The sequence below is a fragment of the Cnephaeus nilssonii genome (assembly GCF_951640355.1).
Source record: "Cnephaeus nilssonii genome assembly, chromosome: 7".
In the NCBI taxonomy this organism is placed as follows: domain Eukaryota; kingdom Metazoa; phylum Chordata; class Mammalia; order Chiroptera; family Vespertilionidae; genus Cnephaeus; species Cnephaeus nilssonii.
Window position 1 is genome coordinate 39,929,107 of NC_137078.1, and position 15,516 is coordinate 39,944,622.

The 15,516-nt window shown below is 40.2% G+C and overlaps 1 protein-coding gene across 1 annotated transcript in view; it reads right to left on the reverse strand.

The window, feature by feature from the left end:
- The window catches only part of CLCA4 (chloride channel accessory 4), a 45,949-nt gene extending 35,624 nt beyond the window's left edge, over window positions 1-10,325 (reverse strand). The window contains exon 1 of the mRNA XM_079777363.1: window positions 10,150-10,325. Coding sequence (XP_079633489.1) covers window positions 10,150-10,308 — 159 coding nt within the window. The 5' untranslated portion in view covers window positions 10,309-10,325. The remainder of the gene's footprint in view (window positions 1-10,149) is intronic.
- Window positions 10,326-15,516: the final 5,191 nt, after the last annotated feature.

Genomic DNA, 15,516 nt, shown 5'->3' on the forward strand with positions numbered 1-15,516 from the left:
TGCCCCTAACCACCTCTGCCTGCCTACCTGATCACCCCTAACTGCTCCCCTGCTGGCCTGATCACCCCTAACTGCTTCCCTGCCTGCCTAATCGCCCCTAACCACCTCTGCCTGATTGCCCCTGACTGCTCCCCTGCCAGCCTGATTGCCCCTGACTGCTCCCCTGCCTGCCTGATTGCCCCTAACCACCTCTGCCTGTATGCCTGATCACCCCTAACTGCTCCCCTGCTGGCCTGATCACCCCTGCTGGCCTGATAACCCCAAACTGCTCCCCTGCCTGCCTGATTGCCCCTAATTGCTCCCCTGCCTGCCTGATTGCCCCTAACTGCTTCTCTGACAGCCTGATCACCCCTAACTGCTTCCCTGCTGGCCTGATCACCCCTAACTGCTCCCCTGCTGGCCTGCTCACCCCTAATCACCTCTGCCTCAGCCCCCACACCTGGGACCCAGGCTACCTTCCCTCTGGCAGGCCGCAGGCACCTGGCACCTAGGCCAGCTTTGCCCGGGCTGGCCGTAGGCACCTGAAACCATGGGCAGCTTTGCCCAGGCTGGCTGCAGGGGCCCAGGACCACCAGCAGCTTCATTTTGGACCAGCTTTGTCAGGAAGGACATCCAGAAGGTCGTCCAGAAGACGTCCGGTCTAATTAGCATATTACCCTTTTATTAGTATAGATAGCAGTAGTAATAAAAATGTATGACATTGGCATAAAAGCAGACACATAGTTCAATGGAAAAGAATCAGAAGTCCAGAAATAAACCCACACATATATTATCAATTAATTTATAACCAAGGAGCCAAGAATATACACTTGGGCAAGGACCATCTCTTCAATAATTGGTGTTGTGGCCCACCAGGAGTGGCTCAATTGGTTATGCATTGTTCTGTGCACCAAAAGGTTACTGGTTTGTTCAATCCCAGGTCAGGGGTCAGGGCATGTACAGAAGGGAACTGATCGATATTTCTCACATTGATATTTCTCTCTCTCTCTCTCTCTCTCTCTCTTTCTCTCTCTCTCTCTCTCTCTCTCTCCCTTGCTCTCTCTAAAAATGTCCTTGGGTAAAGATTTAAAAATTACCTTTTTTTTTTAAATTAAAAAAATGGTGTTGGGAAAACTGGGCATACCTGCGTGAAAGAATGATACTGAACCACTATCTTACACTATATCAGTGATGGGCAACCTTTTGAGCTTGGTGTGTCAAACTTCGCCAAAAAACTGAGCATAACTCGGGTAGTGTGTCACTTTGAGGAAAAAACATTATTTCGCGGTATTTATAGTTTAAATAACATAAATGTATAATTGTTATATATAATTGTATTTAATAAACCAAAAAACTAAATATTTAACTTACCTGCTTAGTGACTTCTTTGTTCATCCATCAGTCAGTTTCTTTTGTTGTCTTGATATTATTTAGCTTGTGTGGGGTGCCGTGAACTAAGATAAGTGAGGAGGAGGGGGAATTCTTTAACTAACCTGCCTATTAGTGACTTTTTTATTGCTGAATTTTATTGGCTAAATCTTCAATTGAAGGTTGGTATTTTTTACACTTCAGGCCCAAGCAAGCGCTACTAACTTCATCTGTCAATCTGTTTCTTTTGTTGGTTTTGATATTATTTAACGCTGAGAATAAGGCCTCACAAAAGTATGTAGAGGGAAAAATTGTGAGTAAAGCCATTGCTATATTTTTCAGGGTGCTAAAAGTGTCTGGTAGTCGGTTCCAGGCACTCCAAATTTTCTGTTCATAGTGGCACTCCTCTTGATTCTCCAAGCGGCACCTTTCCAGATTCTCAAGCTTTGACCTCAAGTCGACAAACACCTGAGCCCAGATACTGTCTTGAAATTCTGCAAGTTGCATCTCCAAATCATCAATTTGCATCCATTGGAAACCATTTAATTCCAAACTACTGTAGACTACTACATCAGGATACTTAATTATTTTCATGGTCTGTTCTAGACTTCTAAATTGACTAAATCTATCACTAAACTGGTCAAGTAATGAGTCTAAAACATGCTGGTACTTCATATGCAAGAGTTCTATTTCATTTTGTACAGCTGCACTGGCCTTCTCAAAATACTTTGTTACTCGAGGAAAATACTTATAAGTTTTAGTTTCTACATCTCGGTTGAAAATTTTAACTTTACTTTCAAAAGCTTTTATGTATCCAAACATAACGTCAATACTTTTGCCAAAACCTTGTAACTTTAAGTTCAGTTCATTAATATGAACAGAGAGATCTGTAAAAAACATCAGGGTGTTGACCCACTTATCATCATTAAGCTGAGGAAAGTTTCCCAGATCCTTATCGTCAAGAAATACCTTAATTTCTTCAAAGCACTCCACAAAGCGCTCAAGAACTTTGCCTCGGCTCAGCCATCTTACATTATTGTACATCAGCAGTCCACTGTAGGTAGAATCAACCTCCAGTAAAAGTGCCGAAAATTCTCGCTTGTGAAGGGGTGAGCAGCTATTAAATTAACTATTTTTGTAATAACTGACATTAAGTCGTTTAAGTTGGTGAATCCTGCCTTGGCACATAAAGCCTCCTGATGGATAATACAATGAAAAGGCACAATCGGATGTCCAATAGCTTCTGTAAACAATTTGACAAATCCGACTTTTTCCCCCACCATATTTGGTGCCCCATCTGTCATCACTGACACAACTTTAGAGATATCAATGCTTAGGTCATGAAATGTTTGTAAAACAACCTTACATATTTCGCTTCTTGATTTACTTGTTGACACTGATACTAACTTTATCAACTCTTCTCTCATTGTGAGACCATCAGAATATCGACCAATAATGGCCAACTGAGCATGTGATGTGACATCAGTAGTTTCATCAAGAGAGATCGAAAAATATTTACACTTCCTTATGTCTCTCTTTAATTGATGTTGTACGTTTGTGTTCAGTCTCATTATTTGGTCTTTTATGATATTTCTACTGAGTGGTAATTCAGATATTCTCTTAATAATTGCATCTTTATTCTGCATATCGTGAAATAGAACTGGTGCACATTTTAGGAGAGTTTCTTTAATAAATTCTTCCTCACTGAGCGCTTTTCCATGCTGAGCTATAGAGTGAGCAATGCTCAAACTTGCAGATGTTAAATTTGTAGAGCCTTTCATAAATTTAAGAATGGAATTAGATTGGCTCTTATAAAGGTGTAGCTGCCTGGAAATGTATTCCTTCCTTTCATCCTCACTTTTTTCCAGGAGCTGGGAATGATTAGTTTCAAAATGTCTATTTATATTCACGTTCTGCTTACTACCATTTCAGTACATAGAATGCAAAATGATCTGCCATTTTTTTCTATAAAGCCATACATACATCTCGGTCCATGTCTCTTGAAAGGGTCGGCCACTGCTACTACCACTTCCTTTACTTAACCTTATTTTTTTATTTTTTGGATTCTCCATCAGGGGGGCAGTGACCGAAGATAGAATTATAGATTGCTTGTTAGGCCTGAAGGCAATTAGGGGTTAACTAGCCTAACTAACCACAAAATGGTGCATATAACTGTCTTTTAGGAAAGGGCAGGGTTAATAAGCAGAAATAGGGGTTAATAAGGATGCACAACAGTAATAGTGGTGAAATGGAGTCTGCACTATGGAGCAAGATGGTGTTCCTTATGTGAATTAAAATGGCTGCCACTATTTCTAATGGCGGGAAACGGCACCCATAGCACGCCACAAACCCTCGCCTCTCTCTGCCTCCCCCTCACTTATCTCAGTAATGATGGATTAGAAATCCATGACACCCCAGAACAGTAGATAATGGTTGCTGTGGTTAACTGTTATTTGGTTACTGGTAATGACAGGGCCCCCAGAGATGCGACCCCCGCTGCATTCCGCTGCTCCCTGCTCTGCAGGCGGAAGTGAGGGCAAAGATCCCGGCTTAACCGGAAGTCCCAGAACTAGACGCTCTGTGCCGGACTTCTGATGTTTTGGCCTACAGACCTCTGGCACAGAGTGTCTAATAGGGGAGGATGAAACATTTGTGACTAGAGTCTTGGATTTAACTCCAAGACTCTAGTCGCAAATGTTTCATCCTCAGGAGTAGCAAATGTTTCATCCTCGGCATGCAGCCACCTCAGCAGCCGCGTGTCATCAGAAATGGCTACGCATGTCAGTGCTGACACGCGTGTCATAGGTTCGCCATCACTGCACTATATACAAAAACTAACTCAAAATGCATTAAAGATCCAAAACTATAAAACTCCTAGAAGAAAACATAAGCTCACTGACATTGGTTTTGGCAATGATTTTTTTAAATTTTACATAAAAAGCAAAGATAATAGCAAAAAAACAACCCAAACAAAGAAACAAAAAGCAAACTAATTGAAAAATAGGCAGAGGAACTGAAAATACAATTTTCCAAAGAATACACACAAATGGCCACCTGGTACATAAAAAGTTGATCAACATCACTATCATCATGGAAATACAAAACAGGACCACAAAGAGGCATTGCTTCACCCCTATAAGAATGACTGTCATAAAAGAGATATGAAATAATAAGTGTTGGCAAGGATGTGGAGAAAAGGGAACCCTTGTGCACTGTTGGTTGGAATGTAAATTGGTGCAGCCACTATGAAAAGCAGTATGGAGGTTCCTGAAAAAAATTAAGAATAGAACTAACATTTGATACAGAAATTCCACTACTGGTTATTTATTAGAAGTAAATAAAAACACTAATTTGCAAAGATATATGTACCTTCATATTCATTGCAGCATTATTTACAGTGGCTAAAACATGGAAGCAACCTAAGTGTCCATAGATAGATAAATGGATAAAGAAGATGTGATATATATAAACAGTGGAATATTATTAAGCCACAAATAAGAAAGAAATCCTGTCATTTCTAACAACATGGATGGACTTCAAGGGAATTATGCCTAAAATAAATCAGAAAAGGACAAATATGGTACAATATCACTTATATGTGGAATAAAAAAAGAAAAAAAACAACAACATCAAAAACTGAGCTCATAGATACAGAGAATAAATTGGTAGTTTTCAGATGCTTTTGGGTGGGAGAGGTGGCTCAATGGGTGAAGGGGGTCAAAAGTTATAAACTTGTAGTTATTAATAAGTCATGGTAATAAAATGCATAGCTTGGTGACTATCTATATATATAAAAGGCTAAGCGACCATTGATCATCTGACTGGCTGGTAGGCATGACATGCACTGATCACCAGGGGGCAGACGCTCAATACGAGCTGCTGAGCTGCTTGAGACTCAGCAGCAGTGGTTCTCTGGTGACACACCTCGGAACTAGAGAGGAGGGTGATCCCTGCAGGCCAGGCCGGAGGGACCCCACTCACCCGCAGATGCCCTTCGAGCACTGCCCCAGGTGTGGCCAGCCAGGGAGGGACCACAGGAGGTTGGCTCCAGGTTGTGTCTGGCCCATCTCGCCTGGTCCCACCCTACTGGCCACCTTCTAATTAATTTCTTTTCAATGTGCACTAATCTGTGTACCGGGCCTCTAGTAGTTAATAAGACTGTATTATATATTAGAAGTCACTAAAATAGCAAACCAAAAGTTTTTAGTAAAAAAATTTTGTAACTATGTTATAGTGATGGATGTTAACTAGACTTATTTTGGTGATTGTTTTGTAACATATACAAATATAAAATCATTACATTGTACACATGAAATAATATGTCAATTATATCTCAAAAAATTTAAAAAGGTATATATGATGGTCTGAATGATAATAACAACTGGAAATGTAGGTTTATTAACATACAGTTGTGTGGGCTGTGCATTGTATAATACCAAAGGATTTTATTTACTTGGAGTCTGCATGGTCCTTTGGACAGTCTTGAATAGTGGTATGTTCTCAGGTCATGGAGGTATTTCAGAGACCCTATATCAGATGACTGTGATCTCCTGGAGCATAGTAGGGTAGCCAATAATTGTTCCTGAAAGCTTTTCAAGCAGAATTCCTATAATATTCATTATAAATTGTTTATCAGAATTCCTCTAGTATTCTAGTTGTATTAAGGAAGATTAAGATATCAGTGTTTCAAAAAATAAGTACTCTCAAACTAAAAAGACATAAATGCAAGAATAATGAAAGTTGACAAGTGACATCTCATGTCATAAATAACAAATTGATTCATGATAAATTTTATCATGATCCGATATTATTCTAGGAATAATGTTATGTTCACATGTTGGTTCACTGGTTACATAAAAAGAGTGATTTTTGTCATCTTACACAAACCAGAACCCAAATTCCGGTTTGTAAGTAAGTCTTCAAAACCTATGTACTGGATCTCTTCTCTAATTGTGCTACTTAGGAAACCCTTGAAAAATCATTTAATTTCTCCAAATCCAGTTTTCTCTTTTGTAAAATGTGGATGATAGTGTTTTACATGCTTTTCTGATATTTTAAATGCAAGGACTTTGTAGAGGACTGAATGAATGTTAGGAAACATTGTGTAATCTAGGAATGTCTGCTAATAATTGAATTTTTTATTTATGCTTTCAGTAGAGGACTATTTTAGCAATTTTTTTTTTTTGTCGCTACAAATAAGTCTTCCAAATACTGGTTTCTGAGGTTCAAAGTATTTGAAACTGATCTACTGTCCTTGGACATGAAGAAGCCATCATTTAGAATCAGCTGCATTAACTGCTATTCAAGCCTGTGTCATTGACTTTTCTATCTCTCTCTCCCTCTCCCTTCCTCTCTGAAATTAATATATATACTAGAGGTCTGATGCACGAAGATTCATGCAAGAATGGGCCTTCCTTCCCCTGGATGCTGGCACCACCTTTGCTCTGGCCGCAGCCGCCTTTCCGCCTTCCCACGCTGCCCAGAGGCCCGGAGCTGCTGGGGCAGTGTGGAATGCCAGCATCCCACCCCGCCCCACCCCTGGCCACCTGGTGCCTGTGTATGCAAATGAACCCGCCATCTTTGTTGGGTTAATTTGCATACGCAGTCCTGATTGGCTAGTAGGTGTAATGAAGGTACGGTCAATTTGCATCTTTCTCTTTTATTAGTGTAGATTAAAGAGTTTATACAGAATGAGTGATAAATGGCACCTACAGAAACACCTGCTCACAATTCAGGTCATGCCTATCAGCTTTTGCTGGATAACAGTACCCATGCAAAAGGCTAAAACAGTGAGCATAAGGACACAGTAGTGGAGGAATCCTCTCTAATAAAATGGTAATATGCAAATTAACCATCACTCCGCTACATAAGCCACACCCACCAGCCAAGCCACACCCACCAGCCAATCAGGGCAAGTATGCAAATTAACCCCAATCCAAGATGGCTACAGCCACAGAGAACAAGGTTTCCCAGGTAACAGAGCAAGCCAAGCTTTCCATAGCCGTTGCAGGCCTAAGCCTCCACTCAAGCTACAAAGTTTCAATTATAGAAGGTAAACAAATTCAAACAAATGGCGGCAGAATGGAGCTTGAGAGAGCAGGCCAGGGTTGCTGCCAGCAACAGGGGAAGCAAAGCTTTCCGCACACCCTGGCCGGGCCCACCCGCTTAAGGCAACAAAGTTTCAATTGTAGAAGGTGAATTAACTGCCACAGAAATGGCTGCCGCCCCAGAAATGGCTGCCGCCCCAGGCTACAAAGTTTCAATTGTAGAAGGAAAATAAATTCCAGATACTAGGGCCTCCCCTTGGGTTGCCAGGAGGCGTGGCCGGCCTGCAAACCACCACAGGCCCCTCGCTCAGGCCGCCCCACACCCCAAGGGAACCCCCACCCTTATCTGTGACACCCTTCAGGGCAAACCAGCTGGCCCCCACCCATGCACCAGGCCTCTATCCTATCTAATAAAAGAGTACTATGCAGATTGATCATCACTGCAACACACAATATAGCTGCCCCCATGTGGTCAAAGATCCTGCCCCCATGTGGACACAAGATGGCCACTACAAGATGGCCAGCAGGAGAGGGCAGTTGGGAGGCACCCGGCCTGCAAGGGAGGGCAGTTGTGAGGGACCAGGCCTGCAAGGGAGGGCAGTTGGAGGTGATCAACCCTGCAGGAGAGGGCAGTTAGGGGTGACCAGGCCGGCAGAGGAGGGAAGTTGGGGGCAAACAGGCTGGCAGGGGAGCACTTAAGCATCAACCAGGCTGGCAGCGGAATGGTTAGGGGGTGATCAGGCTGGCAGGCAGAAGTGGTTAGGGGCATTCAGGAAGGCAAGCAGGCAAGCAGTTGGGAGCCAGCAGTCCTGGATTGTGAGAGGGATGTCCGACTGCCCGTTTAAGCCCGATCCCACCAGGATCGGGCCTAAACGGGCAGTCGGACATCCCTCCAGGAGTCCCAGATTGGAGAGGGTACAGGCCGGGCTGAGGGACAACCCCCCGCCGTGCACGAATTTCATGCACCGGGCTTCTAGTTAAATATAAGGAATTAGTAGATGTTGATGTCAGGGACAGGGGAAATCTACATGGCTATAACACAAATCTCTTTATTACAAGGAATGTTACAGTTTAAAGAATCTTTAGGAATACAGTTCTTGGTTCAATTCTGTTGTCTTTCTCTTCACTGTCCACACTACTTAATGAACTCATTGGTTCTCCTGGCTTTAAATCTCACCTACATACTGATGACTCCCAATTTTTATCTGCACCCAGATTTTATTCCTGAACTCTGATTCCTATCTCCATCTACGAGGGTGTCTAATAAGCATCTCAGTTCAAAATATCCCAAACTAACTCCTGATATCTCAGCTGCCAGATGATCACTGAAGTCTTCTCTTTCCTGGTTGATGATAATCCCATCTTTCCAAGTGTATAGGCCAAAACCCTTGAAGTCTTCTTTGACTCCTATCTTTCCTTCCTACTTTCCCCTACTCCACATACATCTAAATCAACAAATTTGTCTATGACACCATCAGAATATGTTCAGAATCACATCACATCACATCACATCACATCACATCACATCACATCACATCACATCACATCACAGAATCAAGATCTCTACCAGAATATCCTTTTTCCTAATCACCATCACTTCTCCCCTACAACAGCTTCTTACCTGATGTCCCTCTACACCTCCATGCTATGCAGAGCTTATACAGGATTAGTGACAAGTGGAAGCTTTCTACCGAGTTTCCTCAACACTACAGTCAGTGTGATTTTAGAATATATATGAGAGAGCACACCGCTCCTCTGCTCAGAATCCTTCCATGGATTCCTGTCCCACACAGAGTAAAAGCTCAAGTTTTTCCATGGGTCTGGGCCCTGCTACCTCTCCAACTTCAGCTCTCCCACCCTTCCTCCTGCTCATTTACAGTTATTTCCTTGGTCCAAATAAACATGCTATCACCTCCATGCTGCTGCTCCCTCTATTCCCTACCCAAGATTTTCAATGGGCTCCCTCCCTCACTCATCTCAGGTCTCTGCTTGGAGGTCACATCAACAGCGAGGCTTTCCATGTCTTCCCTACATTCTCCCCCTAACCCTCCCCGACCAACAGGGCCTACCTCCCTTTGCTGGTTTATTTTTATGCCATAGCAACTCACCACCAACTGTTCTGCTATCCATTTACATGTTTAATTATCTGTATCTGAAAAGAATGTACACTGTATAAGGGAAGGGACTCTTTCATTCACTGTTGTCTTGCTATAAGCATACAATAATTGTTTAAAGAACAGACAAGTCCAAGCCCTGGCTGGGAAGCTTGATTCGTTATAACATTGTCAAGATACACCAATGTTGCTGATTCAATCCCCGATGAGGGCACATACAAGAATCAACCAATGAATGAATAAATAAGTGGAACAACAAATATATGAATATTTATCTCTCTTTGTCTCTCCCCACCCCCGCTTCTCTCTCTCTCTCTCTCTCTCTCTCTCTCTCTCTCTCTCTCTCTCTCTCTCTCTCTCAAATTAATACATTAAGAAAACAAAACAAAAACAGAACAGACAAGTCCAACTGCTCATCTACACATGAAGAAACAGGATCAGGGAGGTCCTGTGCCTTGTCTTTGGTCTTATGTTGAGACAGCGGAGAACCCCGTGTACAGCCTCCAATTCCCACTGCCCTCACTGCACATGCTGTTTTTAAACTTTCTGGAGCATTCAGAAGTTTCCATAATATTTATTAACTACTAACCTTTTTTCCTTTTCTAGAATCCCAACAGAAGAAAACCCCGTTTCTTTCTTACCTTTATTTTTTCAATCAGTATTTCATTTTCTGGCACACCAGGGTTTATAGCAATGATAATGCCTTCATAGCCATTGTTATTCAGCCGAACAAGGGAAGTATCGGACCCCTGCAGCAGGTACAGGACTAAGAGGAAGACAAAACTTCTGAATAACACCATTGCTCCTCTCCAGTTTTCCTGGCTGCAAGTGGCTTTGCTAGCCCCTTCTCTCTCTATATCTACTCCTAATCCTTCTAGGCGTGGCTGATTATGGGTTGCTGACTGAACAAAGATCAGTGTTACATATGAGAGAAAATATTTGAATTTATGTAATCATTTTATTGTATGTTACTGTAAAAGTGATCAGAAAAATAGAAGCAATCAGATTGTTTTATAAAATACATTCCACATTTTTCACTTGGGAAATATTTTCTAATTTTGCTTGATTTCCTAAATATGGACATATACTTTGTATTTTCTGTAGAGTACAATGTGAAAATTAATAAAGTTTCATAATGAAATGAATAGAGGCAATAATGCTAATGTTTTTTTTCAGTTTTACAAAGCAATTTATTTATTTTGATTATTTACCAAAATATAAATAATGGAAGAAAATGTAAGATTATTAAATGTAAGTAACACCAAATTAGGTAAGATGTCTGAAATATAAGTTAAAAAACTTGAAGTACTTTGATAAATTAAAGAAGATTTGATAAAGTCAGAGCAAAATTTTAACAACTCCTGCCCACAAAATAATGAATAAAATTTGCTTTCATATAAGCATGTCAAAAAAGTCTGGTAGAATGTGGACTATAATTAAACAACAACAACAAAAAGAGCCTGGAAGTGTGCTGGTTTCTTTTAAAGCAGAATGAATAATATTAATAGCTAATATTTATTTGGTGCCAACCAGGGCAGAGATTCTCTCACTTAATCCTCACCACAACGCTCTCAGGTTAAGCCTGAATATGATCTTCATTAAGCATGGGGAACTGAGGCACACAGCGTTTCAGGAACTTGCCAAGATCAGGTAGCTCGTAAATGGCAGAGTCAGGCTTTGTACCCAGCATTCCTACCCCAGAACCCATGGATTTAATTACTTCAGAATAAGGCAATTTTGTTTTATATGACAAATAACATAATAAGACTTTTTAAAAAAGGAGGAAGGGAGTCACTTCAGGAGTTGTGATGATGAATTAAGAATGTCTAGTCCTAAAGCAAAATTAGCCAGGACTCATTAGAAACTCAAAAGATAAATAACCAAAAAAAAAAAAAAAATAGAATCATAAAAAGAAAATATCTTTAAACTAAAAATTCAAATAGGAGGATATTTTCTGTCTCAAATGGATGTTTTATTGCTGTGATAAGGAAGGGCAGAGCTCACAGCTGAATGAGTAACACTTTTTCAAGAGCCACAAAAAAATGAGCTTTGTCCTTTCCCTCGTTTAAGTTTATCAACGGGAGAAGTATCTTGTATTCCTTACAGAGAGAATGAACACAGCAAGTAAAGAAAATGGGATATTAATGTTATGGTTTTTTTCTTTTTAACATCCCATCCCAGATTCTTTTCTTCTCCAAGAATTTAGCTGAATAACTGAATTCTCCAGGGAGGGTGAGACTTCTGATTACTACAGCAACACAGAGGTCTCTTATCATGGGACTTTTAAATCATGGGTCAGTAACATGTTAATAGAGTAATAATAGCCAGTTTTTATTTTTTCTTATGAGAAGAGGATTTGGATTAGTTTTATTGAGGCAGGAATATGATCTATGATTCCATGGAAAAATGATATTTGGAATATTTTCATTTTAAAAAATGAAAGCTTCTTTTTGAATTGCAAAGCAATTACTCATCCTTATATAATTTTCCTAAGGCAACACTGAATTCTATTATGAGTTATTAACTAGTTTTTAAAATTTATCTTTATTGTTAAAGTATTACAGATGTCCCCCTTTCCCCTCCACTTCTGTTCTCTCCCCAGGCCTTCACCCCACTATTATCTGTGTCCATGGGTTATACATATATGCATGTAAGTTCTTTGATTGATCTCTTCCCCCCTCCCCCCCCCCCACACACACTTTCCTCTGAGGATCGTTGGTATGTTGCATGCTTTCATGTCTCTGGACCTATTTTGTTTGTCAATTTATTTTGTTCATTCGATTCCACATATAAGTAAGATCACGTGATACCTGTCTTTCTCTGACTTATTTCACTATTAACACAGAACCTGGGGTATAAATAGGTTGGGATCCATTGGGTGAGACTTCATTTCCTCCTCCTTCTCGTTTGGATCTCCCTGTCCATGGTGTGTTTAATCTATCCTAGCTTCCTTGTGCTAAGCCTCCTGTCCTGCCTTGTGGAGGTAGATCTGGAAACCAGTTTCTCTTTCCTTACTACTAGTGACTTGTATCCATCATTTGTCCACTCTCTTTTCTGTATCTCCCTCTCTAGTGCCTTCTTACTCCAATCCTTTTTCATTTTAAAAAAGAGAATCTAGTAACTTAGATACAGTGTTTCATGCAGTGAACAGTTTGGAGTACTTCACCTTACTTGACCTCTGTAATATTTGATGTTGATCATTCCCCCTTCTTTGAAACTGCCTTTTTTCTTGGTTTACACGACAGACTCCCAATCATCTTTGTAAATCTCTGGCTGTTCTTTCTCAGTCTAGTTCACAATGCCTCTTTCTTTATCCCCCATTTGAGTGTTGACTCTTCTCAAGAGTTCATTTTTGGCTCCCTTCTCTTCTTTCTCTCTATGTTCCATATGGGGATCTCACTCTTAGCATGGCTTTAGTTATTCTCTGTACACTGATGATAACCAAGTACACATCCAGCCCAGACTCCTCAATAACCACCCTAGGTGAAAGAAGAAATGGAATGATATTTTCAAAGTGTTGAAAGAAAAAAAGTTAAACTTAATATTTCAGGTTAGCCTCAGACCATCTAATACACACTCTAAAAATACTCTTAAAGGAAATGCTCCAGCAAGAAGCAAAATAAATAAAAAATAAGAAGATATGAGAAATAAGTAAGTTAGTAAAATTTATTATCTAAATAAGCAATAAATAAAACAACAAACATTTATTAATTCACAATTTAAACTAGAAAATGCCAACTTGAGGGAGGTTGGTGTTAGAATCCAGTTAGAGACAAGAGCTTGCTAAGGCATTTCTATTGGAAGAGAAGAGAATAAGGGGAATATAGGTAAGTGTTTGAATTCTATTACTATGGGAAATAAATAAATGAATAGTACATATAAGAATGGATCTTTCTTTTAAATGTTTGTTCTTTTTTATTAATATATATTTTGTTGATTTTTTACAGAGAGGGAGAGGGATAGAGAGTTAGAAACATCGATGAGAGAGAAAGATCGACCAGCTGCCTCCTGCACACCCGCTACTGGGGATATGCCCGCAGCCAAGGTACATGCCCTTGACCGGAATCGAACCTGTGACCTTTCAGTCCACAGGCCGACGCTCTATCCACTGAGCCAAACCGGTTTTGGCAAGAATGGATCTTAATAAGTTGAGATAATGATCAGAAGACAAAAATCATAATGTGTAATTTTTAAACCAGCAGTGTCAAATTTAATCTATTCAATGGAAGTTAGGAAAGGAGGGGGCCAGAAGACACAAAAACAAATATGTGAAATGGAAAAAGATGGAAAATAATTTCTAACAAATCATTAAACCTGTGTGAATTGGTTAAACTCTTTTGGTAAGACAGACTCTCAGCTTAGATTTTGAAAAGATGAAATAATATGCTGTCCATAGAGATACATGTAAAATGGTTATGTTATAACAATTCCTGCATTATATATGTGTAAAAGAAAATCTAACAAAGATAGGGCACTTGTAACAGTAAGTAATAAAAAAAGAAAAAAATCAGTTGACCCTGATTTTATTTTACCTCATTATAAGTTTACATAATAACTCACTAACTCAAAGACTGCAATCTCTGTTTTTACAGAACTCCTTGTTTCTATTCTGATTGATCTCAATATATTCTGCAGCATGAAATTGTCCTGCTGTAACTTTTTTACTATCATTCCCCCACAGGGTGAAGTCCTAAATCTTTTATTCAAAACCTTCCTTCATTTGTAGCTTAGGTACTTCCCCATTGCCTCCCAATATAGCCACCTGCCCCCTACAATTCGTGCCTTAGGCAAACAGAAGGGTTCACATTTTTCCAAACTGAACATTATGCCTTTGTCTATTGGCAATTTTTGACTAGAACTTCCTTCTTTCTTTTCTACTTGTCCTTCAAGACTTAGATAAGGTGTAATCTCTTCCATGGTGCTTTCCCCCTTATTCTCCTATAATTATGTATATGATATCATATCTCATCACATCACATTAAATTACTCTGTTTCCATGACTAAACTGTATGTCACTGGAAGAGCAGGGACTATGTAGCCCCAATCTCCGGCATGATGCCTGTCATACAATAAAATACAATGACTAACGGCATCCATGTCAACAAATATCGTCCAGGCACTAGACGATACTAGATTCAGACCAATAGGCAAGAAACAAAAATTTAGAAAATAGGTGCTGTGTACAAAGTCTACAATGAATGTGGGTTTTCTTTCCAGTTCCAAAAAAAGGGAATCAAATAAAAGAAGTTATTTTTAAAAATCTTAATTTTATTGTATGAGTATTTTAAGCAGCACTCTGGTTGTATGTGACAGAAAACCAACTCAAGTTATTTACATATTTATTTACTTATTTATTGGAAGGATATTGGGCAAATCTTACATAACACTGCAAAGGTGAAGTTGGGAACTGGGGATGCTAGGGATGTGAATATGCTCATTTCTTGGCCTGTTGGCCTCATCATCTCATACCAGCTTCCCTCTTTCAGCAGGAAAAAAATGGACAGAGACCAGTCCTGAGCCTCACAACAGATAGCTTTGCTGCCACAGAGACATTAATCATCTTCCCTACTTCGGGTTCAAAAGTCCTGGAGAAGAGCTCTGATGAGCTTGTTCTGAGTCAAGTGGCCATCCTGAGGAGTCATCTGCAGCCAGGAGAACACCTCGATCTGCCTGAGTCAGGTGCCTATCCTTGGTGAATCCACGATAGCAAGGAGGGCAGGGTCAAATAGCAAAGACATGAGAAGTGGGGACAGTCTCAATCCTTGCCACCCAGAGTGAGGTCCTCCAGATCATGTGGGGATTGATAGACATTAAGAACCTTGGGCCCCTGGACCTACTGAACCGGAATCTGCATTTTGCTCCCCAGGTGATTTATGTACACACTCAAATTCAAGGAGCACGGGACACATTAACCAGGGACAGTTGTTCTCTATTTCTTCAGAGGTTGGGAGAATTAGACCTGGTTTTAGGTTGTAGCAGAAAGAATTTCAAGGAAATATTTGCAAGAT